The 16,151-nt window shown below is 41.9% G+C and overlaps 1 protein-coding gene across 1 annotated transcript in view; it reads right to left on the bottom strand.

Moving 5' to 3' along the window:
* Positions 1–15,715, bottom strand: part of SH3GL2 (SH3 domain containing GRB2 like 2, endophilin A1) — a 93,876-nt gene extending 78,161 nt beyond the window's left edge. Inside the window, exon 1 of the mRNA XM_069002083.1 lies at positions 15,540–15,715. Coding sequence (XP_068858184.1) covers positions 15,540–15,584 — 45 coding nt within the window. The 5' untranslated portion in view covers positions 15,585–15,715. The remainder of the gene's footprint in view (positions 1–15,539) is intronic.
* Between the last annotated feature and the right edge of the window lie 436 nt (positions 15,716–16,151).

Raw genomic sequence — 16,151 nt, 5'->3', positions numbered from 1 at the left:
TCTATATCTAAATATTTCCTATGCTGATACATAAATAAAATAGACATGTACACAAAATTACGTATCTCCTTTGTCTGAGTATTACATTCACATCCCTAATAATGGCTGGGATTGCTTGATACATAATCATATACAGATATATGAATAGGGATGCACCACAATAATTTCACCACTAGTTCCACAAGGACAAGTAAACCAGAAGAATATGAAATGAAAAAAGCTTGCATGTCTACGGGGAGAGTCTAATTGGATTCAAGAATCTCAAATTCATCTCCAAATGCAGAGAAGCAGCGACTGACTCACAGGTCTTTCTACAGAGAATGAGTATGTGAAATTAGCAGGAAAAATTCAGGTTATGTGGGCAGAAGAAGTGCTATAAACCCAAATATATTTGTAGTGTAAAAATGCAAGTACAAGAAATGTATTTTTATGGCTCCTAAGAGCTTCATAGTTCCTGAGAGAGGATGAGGACCAGAAGAGAGGAAGAGTAATTTCCATATACACATCACCCCAGAAGCAGACAACTACTAAGATGTCTGAACACAGGCAAAGCTGGGTTAGTCTCAGAGGGACAGCTAGTTTTCATTATGTCACTCAAGAAATCAAGATATAAAACTGTGCATACCAAGTTTATGTTCATAAACATAAACATATAACAATATATGTTCAGTCTGAAGGAAGTGTATAAAGAAAGTGTCTGTCACAGTCTAGTTTTGTCTGGTTTTGTCCTCACAGCAGCAAGGACACAGGCAGAAGGTCAGGTGTATATGTAGGATGCCACTGGGATACACCAATCTTTACAGTTATTTGCAGCATCAGCTATAGCACTCTGAAGGCAAAACAATCTCTGTGTTGTTATTTAGCATAGAGATCTTGGACCTCTGCTGCGTGCAGCTCTGTTGAACACTCCACTGAAAAAAATACAACACGGGTTATTCAAGTTTTGGTCTACTCCTTGGACAATTCTGTGTGACTGATTAGTTTCATGTTAAAGGATGAAGATCACTTGTAATGCTGCTCAGTGATGTCATTAGGTCTTTTGGGAAGAAAAGTTATAACAGCCCTAGAAACACAAATAAACAGAAGGAACAGAGCTCTCAGTAAGGCTATTTGCATAAGTACAGATAAGCATCCTTTCTGCAGCATGACAGTAAAGTACACCAATGATGACATTTGCTTTAGGAAAATTTGAAGGAAAATCCACTTTACATGACTGCTCTCTGTAACAAAGAGTGCTTTCTGAAAACTTCAAAAGTCCATGCAGCCTTGGAAGTTTTGCCATGCACACACCCCTACCATGCAGGACTGAGGAGATCACAATGACTCTACAGAACCAGACAGACATATAATGACATGAGCAAAGCTCTGATTAAATAGGGGGTACACCAAACAGTTTAAATATAGAATGGCTCTCACCCACATATATTACCAAAACTATAATTTCCCTGATTGATTAAAGTATTATTCATGAGAAATGGTATTACAGCGTATCAAGCTTTTGTGTGAACTTCGGGAAAGTATAGCCAAAGAGCCCAAATTTTAAAAAGATAATGAATTTTGATCAACTCATTTTCAGTGCTGAAAATTTACCTTTCCAAATACACTTGCTTCATTTAAATCTTCAATTCTACAAAGAAATTGAATATAAGGCCTTAAAAATAAATATACAGGATGTCCCCATCTTTCTCCTTCCACGCACAAAAATAGGCTGCAGTGCCTAATATATTCTAAATAAAGAATTTGAAGGCAATTAAAATTAATGGCATGTGGCTCTGATGAAGTGCATTGCTTTACTGGAGGTATCTGGGAAGATAAGCCTCCAGAGACCAGGAGGCATCTTGTTCTTGACTTTTCAGAGGGATGCGCAATCCAGGGTCTTCCCATACTCACCTAAAATGTTTCAGTTCCTACAATGATCTTTACCTGCTGAGTATAGATTAAATTCATCAGATCTTCCAGTCCCATTGATTACTTGATCAGCCGTAAAACCAAAGTTGTCAAGTCAAGGAGAAATCACAGATCTATCTTTGTCTGAAAAGTGTGGATTTAAAACAACGTATTTCAAATCACTGACAAGAAACAGGTATGGCACTACCATTACACACTAGCCCTGGACACTTGGGTAAATTAGCAAGTCAGGATTACACAGCATGTATCTTCAGCAAGACCAGCATCAGTGAAGATGATAGACCACTCTAGTCATTGGGTTCTGGTTGCATGAGAATAATGGCTCAGATCAGCAAAATACAAAGAAATACAAAGAAAAAAAAAAAGCAGGATAAATAGATATTTGCCTTCAGGGCCACATTTACAATAGCCACCCTCTTTGGCATACCCAGAGATCATGAATTCACAGTTTCCTCACAAGTTTGCAGCTGCTTTTCCACTGCCACAACTTTTGCATACTGGTGAGACAAAAGTGATGCAAAGCAGGGAGAGGAATTCTGAGCAGAGCTTACACTGCCTGTGTGGATCCCTTCATTACTACAACTATTTACTGCCTAGCTTATGTCTGGGTGCACAGAAAGAAAATGGTTAAGGATCCTTCAGTTCCTAGGCCAAGTATGGCAGACATCAAAACTCACAATGGAGCGCAGAAGTGGTTCCTCACCAGCCTCCTGGTCTCCTCTCTGGTTATTCAAACCTTGGAGATGTGACCAACCTGTGAGATGTGAACAGTCTGAGATGTGAACCCTGCTGTAGCAGGGTACCCACTACCTCAGATTTCCTGAAGATGACACTCCTAGATGGCAAGACATCATCTTGCTACCAAGACCACCAGACATCACAGGGAGTGTTTCAGGAGTTCCATCCTGGCCTCTTGGTATTTCATGTCTCTTTAAAGTCCCATGTAGGCCTGTGCCTCAGAAAATGCAATCTAGTTCTTTAAAATGAGAGAAAGGTAAAGACACCTGCTCTGCCACATCTGTTCACTATTACACCATTTCCTAAAATACAGCTCTCAGGTAAATCTACATGATTTCTTTTCTGTGTGGATGATGTTACTTTTCTTCTTGCATCTACCTACCCCCCCCTTGCTTGCAAAGGAAGTTAGTAGTAGCCAAGCAATTTACTAAATATAAAACTTAAGTCAACCCATCAGCTGAACAGAAAGATCTTCACAGCTGTCTGAAAAAAACTTTAAATTTTTGCATGACATAGAAAAGTCCATCTGGATCTGGATTATTTCCTGCACTTTTCACAAGCCTTTTGCACTGTGTGACTTTCCAACATAGACACTGCCTCAGAAAGTTCAGGTCAGCTGCTACATCACTCTATCTGAAAGAAAGCGAGAGGGAGGGGCACAATCACACACTGTCAAAGATCTGGCACACACTTTAAACTGGAACAGCTCTCAAAGGAGGTAAACTTTAAGAAGACAAAATGTCTCAGAGGAATTACTGATGGTTCTTTGCAAGGCCTGTCATTTGTCTGCTGCTATGTGTTGTTTCCCCCTAAAAACTCTTAAGTCTCATAAACATGTGGTTATAACAAAACCACAGGTTTTGCTCTTGCATTACTAATTTTAAAACATCTGGATTCTGTAATATCTCCTTAACATTTGGAATTATATGCTGCTAAAACACTATTAATAATGATAACAATAAAAAAGCTTAGTTAAAGATGACCTCTGAATGTTTAAGATAAAAAAGCAAAAATACCTAGATCTGCAGAATTTAGTATGCAGAATGTTTTCTTGCTGCTGAGTAAAGGCAGATAGCATATGCATTAGTGAATGTCTCATATCAACAGCCAGGTCACCTCCACTGTACATTTGTATCAAGTCTCCTTTGGAAACAAAATACTGGGAAAATTTTTGTAAATCTTGATTATGCAGTGCTTTCCTGCAAAACCTTTGATAATACATAAACATTTTCTGCTTTCATTAACTGATTTAACCACCTCTTAAAATATTACATTGAGGAATTAAGAGCTATACCACATTATTTTATAATTTAGAGCAGTTGTTAAGTACAGGACTCCTGCCGCTTAAAAACAAATAAGGTATCAGAATAAAACCTATCCTTTCCAGCCTGCCAACCAAGTACTATATTTCAGTAGAGCCAAGGAGTCACAATCATAGAAACAATTAATTAATCGCTTAAGTCTCAGCTCCCTGCTCACCCTGACCTGCTGCAGAGAAAACTAGGCCCACAAACCCTGCCAGAAATTCCTCAGATGTTGAAGGATGGCACAGAAAAAGAGCAAAAAGTCACTTTTTCTGCCCTCCTGGTCACTTTGCAGCAGAGATGTGACAAGAAAAATGGTTGCAGAAGAGAGCACTGCAGAGCTTTCCTTGTTGGCACAGGCTCAGGAGGGTTGTGGCAGGAAACCAAGTACCTGTAAATATACTTTAATTTGTCTTTTCCCCCTGCCACTTCCACTCCTCCCTGAGATTTCTTGTCAGACACTTAGGTTTATCTGTGATATGATAGGACAGACTTCCTATACCTTTCCCTCAAGTCTTCCCTGTAGCTTAGCACAGGGCACTGGAAATGACTACTGCTTTCTTCTTCAGTATATAGAAAGTAACCTCCAAGGCAAGCCCGTGAAAGCAAAAACAGGGCAAGAGCATTTTAAAGCACTCTCATCTCTCACCTGGCAATACTAAGGAGCAAATTGTCATTATCTCATCCCTGCTTATTAATGCTGCTAAGCTTCAATATTTCACAACTTAAACCTGTAACTACAAACCCAGTCACTCTCAAGGGCAACAGTGGAGACTTTAGGGCTGGAAATGGACATACCAGATGACTTCTGGTAGCAATACAGCCATGGTATGCTGAGATACCCTGACTACATGCATGACATCACAATAGAGAATAGGAAAAGATAAATATTCATCACATGCTCTTCTGTTAAGTCCTCAGAGTAGTGCTAATAAAATTGCTAAAACACAGCATACAAAGGCAATACCTGATCCCACTCTCCCCTCTTGCTGTAGCTCCCTGCTACCTGCTCCATCACATGCTTCAAAAGCCCTAAATTTCTAGACCTGAGCCCTCTGGCTCAGCCATCCACAAGGCTGTTACTTATACTCCTGACCTGGTCTTCATTCTTTAACAAACAGCTTATTTGACATCCATGGCTTCTCCCTCAGCTGCTTAATTTACCTTCCCAACTTTAATTTTATTGCAAGAAAATTAATATGGCATTTAAAGGAAATACAATTTACTGTAACAACAATTTCCAAAGGTTTAAAGGAAATACCAGGAGTAAATCAGGAAAAAAAGTCGACAGCAGTCAATCTGTTTGTAGGTCAAGAAGTTTCCCTGGGCACGCATGTAGTTAATGTGCAAACAGAAATGAGAAAAAGATGGAACTAGAATAGGCTGTTTTATTGCACCTTCATTAAATTTTCAAATCTCTCTTGCTCCAATGTGCTGTGCAAGAAAAGAGAGAAAGAGTCTTTCAGAAGGAACAAGATCTAACACCACCATGTCTGTATGTCTCTAGAGAAGCTTTTAAATCTGCTCAGGAAGACTGCCTGCATTTTATAAAAGTTGGTGGAAATCCCATATAGCTGTTTTTAATACATGATTTTGGAAGCAGTTTTGTTCTTAAAATGAGAGGAGTAAATCAGCAATTACCCTATCAGCCCAAAAGAAATGAGTGTAAGGCCTTGGGCATCATATAAATTTTCTCCTATAGTCTGGTAGACATTTTCAAGTAGAAGTCCATCCACATTCCAATTTGTTTTTATCTGAGGATCTTACTTTATTATTAGAATAGATTCTACAGTGGAACCAGTAGGCCCCAGTCAGAAACTCAACCCAAGCACACTCGATTCCTTTCTTGGCCAGTACATTCAGGATGTACAAGAAGGCCAAACCCCAGCTTCTGCCATCAAGGCTCTCTAGGCCTCAAGCACCACGACTGCACACATGTCTAGAGACTTATGTTGTTCTGAGGAAGGAGAATATATATGATTTAGTCACTTCTGATGATGCCATAGGTTTTAACTTTTATATTTTTCAAATCTTGTACTGCCTAGTGTGTAACTGCTGTTCTCTCATGCTGGTTAGACATAACAAACCCTCTCTAGGTTTGCTCTTCAAGGACACCTTGATTGTCCCAGGCCCCAAAATATGTAAACTAAAAGCCTTTGAAGAGAAGGGGCAAACTTGGGGTAATTACATCATTAACTGAAGTTCTAATTGGAGAATTAACCCTGATATGAAAATGGATCAAACTTATAAAAGTGTGAGGAACCCATGACCCAGGGTCCATCTTGGGTGTAGCCTTTGGCCTGCCCAGGGTGTATCTTTGAAGGCCCTTCAAATAAATACCTTCCTTTATTATCTTATTTTTGTCCAGCCTCTGTTTTTAGGTAGCCACTTCCAGGCACAGAGCAGAAGGATAGCTCCTTTTCTACAGCTACACTGAAATGCATCTTAAGAATCTGCAGCAATGCTTTCTCAAGTTAAAGTAGGAGGGTCTTCCCCCTCCTTCGGGGCTATGGAGAAGTAAGACACACTGGGACAATCTTGCCTTTTGTCCCAAAAAGCTATACATCTGCTTAACCAGTACCTGTTACTGCATTCTGCCTCTGCAGCCTGGCTGGGTACTTTCAGTCACTGACAGCACCTTGGGCCCCAGCACGCCACAGTGCTGCAGAGATCCCAGGAATACGCGAGCCCAGAGCTCATCTTCTGCCTGGGAGAGTTTTGAGCTTCACCGAGCTGTGTGAATGAGTCACTGATTTGATGCGGGGACATTGCTGATCAAAACCTAGCAGAACCTTTGGCAGCCAGTGCTGGGGAAACTTTCCACACACAAAACATAAAGGCTCTGTCAGTCTACTCAGAACAGCAAACTCTCCCTAGGGAACGGAAAAAGCACTAAGTCGTGGAGAGCTTATTTTTCAGTGGCTGTCCAGCAATTTTTGCTAAAAGACTATCCTGAAATCAGAGCAGCAGAGGAGTATTGCCTTTGCCTTATTCTTTCTCCCTGTGAGACAGGAAATCTGCAACAGCTGGGGTTGTCATTTTAGAAACAATGTTGGCTTTTTCCCTTGTGAATCACATTCAATTCCACCGATACCAACACCATTAAATTCATGATGACCTCGTTAACCCATTGGTGCTACTTAAGCTGTATGAGTTTTGGGAACATTCATCTTTTGTCCTGGGCTAGAGCAACATGCATTATCACTGTGTCCAGATCAGGAGCTGGACTCCTGGAAATAGTAGGCTAGTGAAGCAGGAAATAGCAGGTGCTAGCTTCATTCACTAACATCTGCCATTCCTTCTCCCTCTACCCATACATAACAGAGCAGAGAATTTGCATCTGCTCAGTTTTCAAGGATTCCTGTTGTGGACCTCTCCAGTCTTTCATCCTCACTCATCTTCCTTTCTAGTATTTTATTCCCACCCAAGTCTACTGTTAAATAAAAAACCAGGGTACATTCCAGAAGCTGTAGAGCTTTTGTTATTCTATTTCAAGTGTTACAGATTTTTGGCCATAAAAATGCAGCCTTCCTAAAACATGCCAATTCAGACCTTTGAAAAGTAACAGGACCCAAATCACCCTGACTTATGTCTTTTGAATAACAATATTGTAAAACAAAGAAAAAAAAAGTTACTTACCTTTTGATATTTTATGTGTTTTGATATTTTATATATTTTGGCTCTTACTCTCTCTAGTAAGAAAATCCCATTCCTACATGCCTTTTTTGCAGCAGCTTACATAGGAAACAAAACAAAACAGAAAAAGTCCGATAGAGGAAAACAAATTTTTCTGCATTAAAAAGCTAACGATCTATATCATTTACCTAAACTTCCCTCAGCTTTCAGCATTTCATACATTTCCTATGCTTTGAAAACTCATATTTTACCTGTCTATACTTATGGCATTCTAGAAGAAAGGCATATTATGTTTGCTGCTTGCAATAGTCATATCCACATCTGACAGTGGTGAATTTGCCTCGTATTTGGCAATATGTTTTTCAGTAATTTTGTGAAAAAGGCAGATTCCCTGCCAGCCTCAGAATACTATGTTCATATTTAAAACTCAAATTTAGAATGTAAATAAAAACATAAGATTCAACCATTCTTCCTCAAAGACAAATTTCCATTTTTTAATACTAGTGAAAGGCTCCTTGGATGATGGAGTCTAGACAGTAAACATGCACTCATGTGGTTATTCTGCACATCAAGGCACATTTCCACATTCAAACATTTTAGTTCCTAAAAATGTTTGCATTTGGTTGGAACATTCTGCAAGCCTCAGCTCTGTTTTAAAAGTTACTAATTCCTTTCATAACAGTAGAAAATAAAACCAAGTTCCATCCTTTCCTGACCAGTGCAAGAAATAGGAGGAAGCAGCCAACAGAAGACTCAGTTAGGACCTGCTCCTAAGTAGTGAAACCACTTCACTTCCTCTGAAGCAAACAAATCAAGCTGGTGAATTAGAAAAATACACTAACTGATCATCTCTAATGCCTTAGCCAGTTCTGGGCAAACACCTTCTCTGCAGTGGAAGGATGGGTCTTAGTCTGATGCCCTCAACTCCCTTCTCAAAAAAAGCCAATTAAGTTGAAAAGCTGCTCTTCTACGGGCAGAAAGAAACCCATCCATTGCAGAGTTATACTTGTAAAATTGCAGCACTTCCAATTCAGCCTTTAGATTATGATGCCATAACTTTCCAAGACAGACAAGCTCTAAGTGACTCATCTGGAAAGGCAAACACTATTTATTTTTGACATTTATACTTTATGAATTATTAATTGGTTTGCTGCATCTAGATTGATTTTGCATGAGAAGGAATTTCTGGCACATATCTTAAAGCTGAAAAGTGTACAGATTGGAAAAGAACTCAGCAAAAATATCTAACTGTCTAGTGATGCTTAAAAGAGCAAGTCCTGTTAGTCTACTGAAAGTCATAAAAGACGAAATCAACGATAATTTGCAGGACAATTTTCTTTCCAGAGGAAAAAACCCCCAGGTTTCATTTCTAATGAAACATGTTCTCCAACCGCCCTGTTTCACTACAGTTGCACTCTTTCCCAGAGAAGCAGAACAGAAGTGATGTCTAGTGCCTAAGGACACTTTAAATTGAAAGATAAATACTATTGTTGTTGTTTCTGCACAACAGTCACCAAATTTCATGACACAAAGGTGAAAAACAGGCCCTATATCAAAATGTTTAGATAAACTATTTTCACATTTAAAGACCTTTTGCAGCCAAAAGAAACTGGAATTTAGGCAATCTAAAAGAGTAACAATTGATATATTAATAACACAAGTTATTAAAACCACCAAACTGAAATCCACAAAAAATATGACTGAGGCAGAGGAGAATGTAAACATTTTAACACTGTGAAGCATTCTACTTCCATAGAATTGAGGGGGAAAAGACAGAGAAAGCGAATATTTTTCTCTATTTTAGAATTTCAGCTTATAAAGGATTCAGTTTAGTATTCCCTTTTGACAGTGATAACAAATCCAAGGAACACAGGACCAAAACACAGTCTGAAGGAAACTGCATCAATGCTGACAATGATCCCAGCTAGTGGCACCTATCTTTTCTGAAACAGATATGCATTCAATTCTCCAGCCCTCCCCCAGTAAGAGGCACAATAGCCAAATGAGTGGTTGAATTTCTTGTTCTTTCAGAAGGTCCTCTGGCATCACACCAAACCACAAGGTTATACTGCTGCTGCCTCAGCAGCACCTTTGCTGGGATCAAATAACACTCCCTTTCTGTGGAGGAATGATGATGGGCAAAGAAGGTGAGAGTAAACTGCTGCATTCAGTGTGAACCAAATGATGCTGCAACAATTACATCAGTCCAATTTCAGCCTACAGAATGAAAAAAAAAAATTGCAAGATGTTTATTTATAAAGATATGTCCTCCATCATGGACACAAGAACATCATCACTATTACATCAGGTGCAACTACATACCCATGAAGCATTCTGTCCAGGTCCATCATAGCGATTTCCATCTACAGACAAATTGAAAATATGCTGAATTTCAAAAAACCACTTCGAATTTTTCATTTTCTACCGTGCAGGTCTGTAGAGCCTCTATAAAGGCAAAGCTTATGAAAAATGTAAGCGCAGTAAATAGCAATTTCTCTCTTTTTTCTCAACTTCGGGAGAGAAAAAAAAATAACTCCTAGCACTTCTATGACAGATTGGTTGGATTCCTGTGGTGTGCTATAACCTCAGATTATAAAAAAGCACTATTTTGTCTCCAAGATTAAGTGCAGGATTAGATAGCACTGAAAGCGAGGTAATTCTGCTGTGGCAAACATCATCACAATAATACCATGCTGTAACTCAATTTTCTTTCATCTGATTATCTCCATATATTTAAGAAAGGATAAGCACCACCATTGTCCATCAGTGGCCACTACATGAGAAGAAATTGAGAACCAGAGCCACAGAAGTTTCTGGAAAGCAGCACAAGGACGACCTTTTAGTTCTAAGAGAAGAGGTTTGGAGGATGTTTTGCCTGTCCCTGAACATACCACAGACTTTCAATGATAAGAGGGCCATGAGTCTGCTTCATCAGGGCACTTCCCACTAAATGCTCTCCACACAGTTTCTCTTCAGACGTACACACAGAGTGGCAGCAGCTCCTTGGGGCCCCCAAAACAGATTTTCAACTCTGTCCCTCTTGCTGATCTTTTCAAAGCCAGACTTCACTGGTACACAGCTAGGTCATGACAGCCAGTGTTCAAGCTCCTCAACCCTCCATCCTTCACAAGAATTATCTCAGACCAACCCAGCACCTCCCTTACATTTGCAAGTAACAGCTACATAAAACTACAGAATCTTCTGCACAGTAACCTCTGCAAAATCTTCAATTAAAACTGGTTATACTGCTCCAGCACTTTCATGGACATGCTGTCTATCAGTATGCTAGTTGTGAGGATGCATTTAAAACTTAATGACAGTTTTGCATGAGTGACCAAGAGCAGACAGTTCTTCCTTGCTATGTAATAATTCCAGTTAAGATGGAATTCAAGATATCAAACAAAAATCTGGTGCAGGCTGTGTTTTGAGCACAGCATCCACAGGTATTCTTTGCCTCCAGAGATCACTGGGGGAAAATTTAGAGATGAGTGTCATTCAGTGCTCCAGCTTTTATATACCTACATAAAAACGGAAAGTGTATCATCTATCAGTTGGAAAGATACTACAGTAATACATGTTAGAGAAATCTTTTTTCAAAAAAAGCTATGATCTTTTTAGTACACAAAGCAGCAGTTCCTCTAATCAGATTTAGAAACAGGGCTTGAAACTGGTGCAGACTGTTTAAGCCATCAACAACTCAGAAGGGTTACACAGTATCCAACTAAAGGGCAATTTAGATCAAAGTCAATTTTTCACCCTTTCAATTATGTAATATCAATAAAAGGACACATGGGAATGATGCCAAATGTGAATAATGTATCTGGCAATCAAGATAGAGTGCACAAACAGAAGGAATTTCCCTACCTGCTGTGGAAATAATCCCCTCTGCAGCTAAGTAAGTATTTTTTTCTAAAAATAGTCTTTATTTCCAGATCAGAAATTTGCTCCCTTTCCTTGATCTCAAAAGGTAATGCTCCACACTGAGAGAAACCAACAGACTGCCAGTGGTGCGTGTTCTTGGACAGAAGTTTCTAGCAGCCTGTTTGGGCACCATCCTCAGAGCCACACCACCCTGCAAATGGCTCTCCTTTTGCTTTCCTCAAACTGCTCACAAGTTCCCACACCACATGAGAAATGAGCTCATTAATTTCCACATAAGCGACAGACACACGGCGCAGCATTTGCACTAAGAAAAATGTAACACTGCCCAACTTCCCAGACCAACTCCCATAACTACCTTTACATATACAGGAACTGACCATTATTCAGTGGGTGAGGCTATGAGGAAACATGGAAGGAGAAAAGCAGACCCAGTGTGAGTCCAGCTTCAACCACAGTCAGCTGGAAAAGACAGGTGACGTCCTATCACTGGAAAAGCACACACAGCTCCCACTCAACACTGCAGGACAGTCGGGAACATTATGAATACAGAGTGTACTAGAGATTTAGGAAAATATTGATATCAACACAGAACAGTAAAAATTGTTTTGTTGCAGTTTGTTTAGTAAGTGGATTGCTTCATAAATTCCAGTGAAAAACATTTTACATACTTCTAACCAAGGAATTAAAAAACCATTCAGACAGATGAACCCTAATATTCTGTCTTTGTTTTTGCAAGAGAACCCGTGTAGACAGGCTGTGAATCAAGAATCCCTGTGAAGTACACAGAATTTTCTGGACAACAGCATAGCAAGGCAGGAGTCTCATTTGCTTCTTATTAAGCACCACAGTCATTCTCCTACTGTGCAATTCACAGGTTACCTTGTTAAAGACGGAAGCACAGTACTTCCCACCTGAAGTCAGGGCATCTAACAATCTAGTGACAACGATGGGTGGAGTGGAAGTAATTTCTTCAGATTGATTCTTTCAATATCAAACGTTTTTCTCTATAAAACTGTATAAACTGGTTAATTTGGTCTTGGTGTTGAGACAAATTTAGTCACGTATCATAAAAGCAGAATACAGTGGTAGAAAATAAACCGTATTACAGGGTTTTGATTCAAATCACCACATTCATACTGCTATTTAAATGTCAGTCACATTTATTCAGGTGCTTCCAATGGAACATCAGATGTGGCCATTCCCAGAATTTTTGTTAATCTCTTTCCCTATGAAATTATTGCTTTCTGAAAGCTTAGTTTTGACTGTGCCTCACAAGAGCCACATTATGCAATGAATGCAGTCATGTGGAAACAAAGCTCATGCTATTTTAAAAAAACTCTGTTTAAATGCTCCAGACTGTCAGATCTGTATCACCCAAAGTGATTGTGGTACTTTTAAAACTGTACATAAACCTGTAGGAAGCAATATTCTCTCAGTCACGCTGGCATAGCACTACTGGCAAAGGAGTGTGCATGCCTGAAGAAAAAGGGGTAATTTGGTGGCATAGCACTTTGTTGCCCATTTCTGGAAAAACACTCTTTAGATCAATCTTCCTAGCTTCAGGACATATGATAGATTTGCAGCAGCACATTAACATTCAAATGGAGTTATTTCTCCTTCTTAGGTGCTTTGTGGGTATAAGAAGCAAATTAATAACCTAACCTGCTCCACACCAGTCAGTCTAATATCTTGCAATTTTGTATTAATGTCAGAACTTCCAGACTCACCCTGCTTTTACAAACTCAGGAGACTTCTCTAAACTTTAGTTCTCTGCTGCACAGAGGTAAACCCATTAGTTTTGCTGAAAGGCAAAAGGATGAACACTTGACTCATTCCAGAAGGTGCAAAGTATCCCTTCGCTTTTCAGTGACTCACTGCTGTTGCAGTTGGTCCATGAAATTTGACAGGCATGAAGTTCTTCAGCGTGGCTTCTAAACTGGCAGTACTTCATGCAGGTTAGTTTGACATTTAACAAGTCAGAAAACAATAAATGACATTAAATAAAATGTTTACATTGTGTAAAACAATCCAGATGTGTTCTTGATAAGACTTCGGACTCTATTAAAACAGCACATCATATATATAAACATGAGTAAGAACCAAATCTATAATTTAGAATTTTTAAAACTTCCTGTTTTTCTGGTCCTGTCTGGAAAGCTCCATTCATGCCAGCAATGTCAATCTGTATTTCACCTGGGGTTTAATCACTAGTCTAAAGGATTACTCCCTACAGCAAGGTCAGCACAACTACATCGCGGATTTCTCACTCATAATGCAAACAAGCCAATAAACAGATCTGTCTTCAATGTACTTGTGAGTCATTCTCATCATACATGAATGTGTCTTCATGGCCTGCATGAAAACAAACTGTGAAAGTAAGGGCTGGGGACAAAAATCCCTGGGTCATCAGATGTCAGGTAGCTAAATCTGGCATCAGAGACTTAGTATTTTGGCTCGAGACAGCTAAAACTCTTCCTTCCTTCTAAATGACAGTACTGACAATCAGTGTGTCATCTGAAGGACAAAACAGCATGCACAGACCTTTCACACCATGCTCCCTCAAAAAAAGATGTTTACCTCTGCTGCTGCAGATGCATTCTCATTACCTTACAATAATGGAGAACTGAGACTTCTAGTACTAAAAAGTGAACTTCAGTTTGCCTGCTTCTTAAACATGGATCACACAGACACTGAAATTCTTATTTCCAGAACCAGAATTCATTGCAGTAATGATGATTCCTGGGCTTCTCATAGCACCATAGACAGCAGGGGAAGAAACAACAAAGTAGCAGCAGCAGATGGGCACTGCCGGATGGGCTCAGGCACCCTTACCTGCTCCTTGCAGCATCTGTTTTGAGTGCAGCCGTTTTCTTGTGAGGCTTATTTTATCAATGATGCAGCACAACGTGGCAGGAAAGGTGAGACACAGTGTTACTCAATGCCTGCATGCGCCCAGGCAGGACTTGGCATAACCCATCGCATTCAAAGTTACAATGTGTACTGGTGAAACTCCAAGGTATGGAAAATCAGAATTTGGACGAATACTTGGATTAAGGATCATTCTTTAAGGAAACACTTCCCCATAGCGCGCAAGAGATGAGATGCATGAGAAAGGGAAATACATGGGTGTTGAAAAGTCTAACAGCTGAATGTATCTTGCGTGTCTGCGTCTATAGACTGTTTGCAGTGACCAAGACTCCTACTTGAAGATCTCCGCAATGGCAAGTAGTAGGAAGTAACGGGAGATTTTCTACTTAGTTACAAACTAGAAGAAATAAAATTAAAAAAAAAAAAAAAAAGCACACTGCACGGGTCTTGGTGTCAGATCTCTAGATTCAAAGCAATTCCTCTGACTTCTATGAAACCATTTTAAATTTAGCCCCAAAGCACACTGAGTCAGAAATTGTACCCTTGCAGACTGTAACACACAGATTTTGTATTATGAAACAACTCAACTACTGATGAAACACTCACTCTGACCTTCCTGCAATATCACACCATGCCTAAAGCAACAGAACCAAACCTCATTACTCGGATTTCAGCTGTAGTCTAGACCCACAAACAAAAAGGTCATGTTTATTGCTCTTTTCCCAAAGTCAGGCTAAAATAACGCCTATGGAAACACGGTGCACCTCGGTAGGGAAGGTCCGAGCCCACGGCGGTATTTGCTCCAGCAGCTGCCCCCGCGGGCTCCAAGGGGGGAGGACAGGGCAGCCCAGGAGCTACTCCCGCACTCCAGGAGCCCCTGCCCGCTGCCGCAACGCGGCCGGGGCCGGGCGGGAAGGCGCGGCGGCCCCACAAGTCCTGGCCCTCCGCAGATGGAGACCCCTGTAGACCCACCGCCCCCCTGCACATTCACGCACCGCGCACATCCCTGCGCGCACCGCGCACACCCGTGCGGACACAGGGCCCCTCGCACGCTCACTCATCAGGCACCACCCGGCACATCATCCGCGCAAACCCACTCACGCTGCACTCCCTCGAATGGAGACCCGCGCACGACCCCGCACAGCGCACACCCGTGCATGCCCACGCACACTCCGGCCGCAGCCGCGGGAGAGGGCTCGGTACCTGCGTGGCTTTGTGGAACTGCTTCTTCAGCCCGGCCACCGACATAGCGAGGGCAGCGCGCTGCAGCCGTGCGGAGCCGAGGCGAGCGGAGCGGAGCGGAGCGGAGCGGAGCCGAGGCGAGCGGAGCCGAGCCGAGCCGAGCCGAGCCGAGCCGAGCCGAGCGGCGCAGCCGGGGCTCTCTGCCTGCCCGCACCGCACCGGGGCTGTCAGACGGGGGCGGCGGTGCGGGAGCGCCGTGACGTCAGGGCGGGACGCGCCGCCCCCGCCCGCCCCCGCCCCGCAGGTGCCCCGGCAGTGCCCGCCGCGGGGCTCCCGGAGCCGCCGCAGCGCCGCCGCCGCACAGCCGCCGGCCCGGGCACCCGCGGCCCCGCCCGCCCCCGCGGCTCCGAACGGTGAACCGAGCCCTGCTCCGGTGCGGACCCCCGGGATGGGCACCCGCGTCCCGCCGCGTCGGTCTGGGTCACGGGCGTGCGGTTCTCCGTGCTCTCCGCCGTGCGCGGACCTCGGCCTCGCCTCAGCAGCCTCCCCGGCAGCGACGGGGATACCCGTCCCCGCCGGACATCATCCGCAGAAATGAATCCGAGAAAAAATTGGCGGAGCAGTAATGGGGGC

This window comes from Aphelocoma coerulescens, assembly GCF_041296385.1.
Source record: "Aphelocoma coerulescens isolate FSJ_1873_10779 chromosome Z unlocalized genomic scaffold, UR_Acoe_1.0 ChrZ, whole genome shotgun sequence".
In the NCBI taxonomy this organism is placed as follows: domain Eukaryota; kingdom Metazoa; phylum Chordata; class Aves; order Passeriformes; family Corvidae; genus Aphelocoma; species Aphelocoma coerulescens.
Note: the sequence above shows the minus strand (reverse complement) of the source record. Positions and strands in the feature narration are given on the sequence as shown.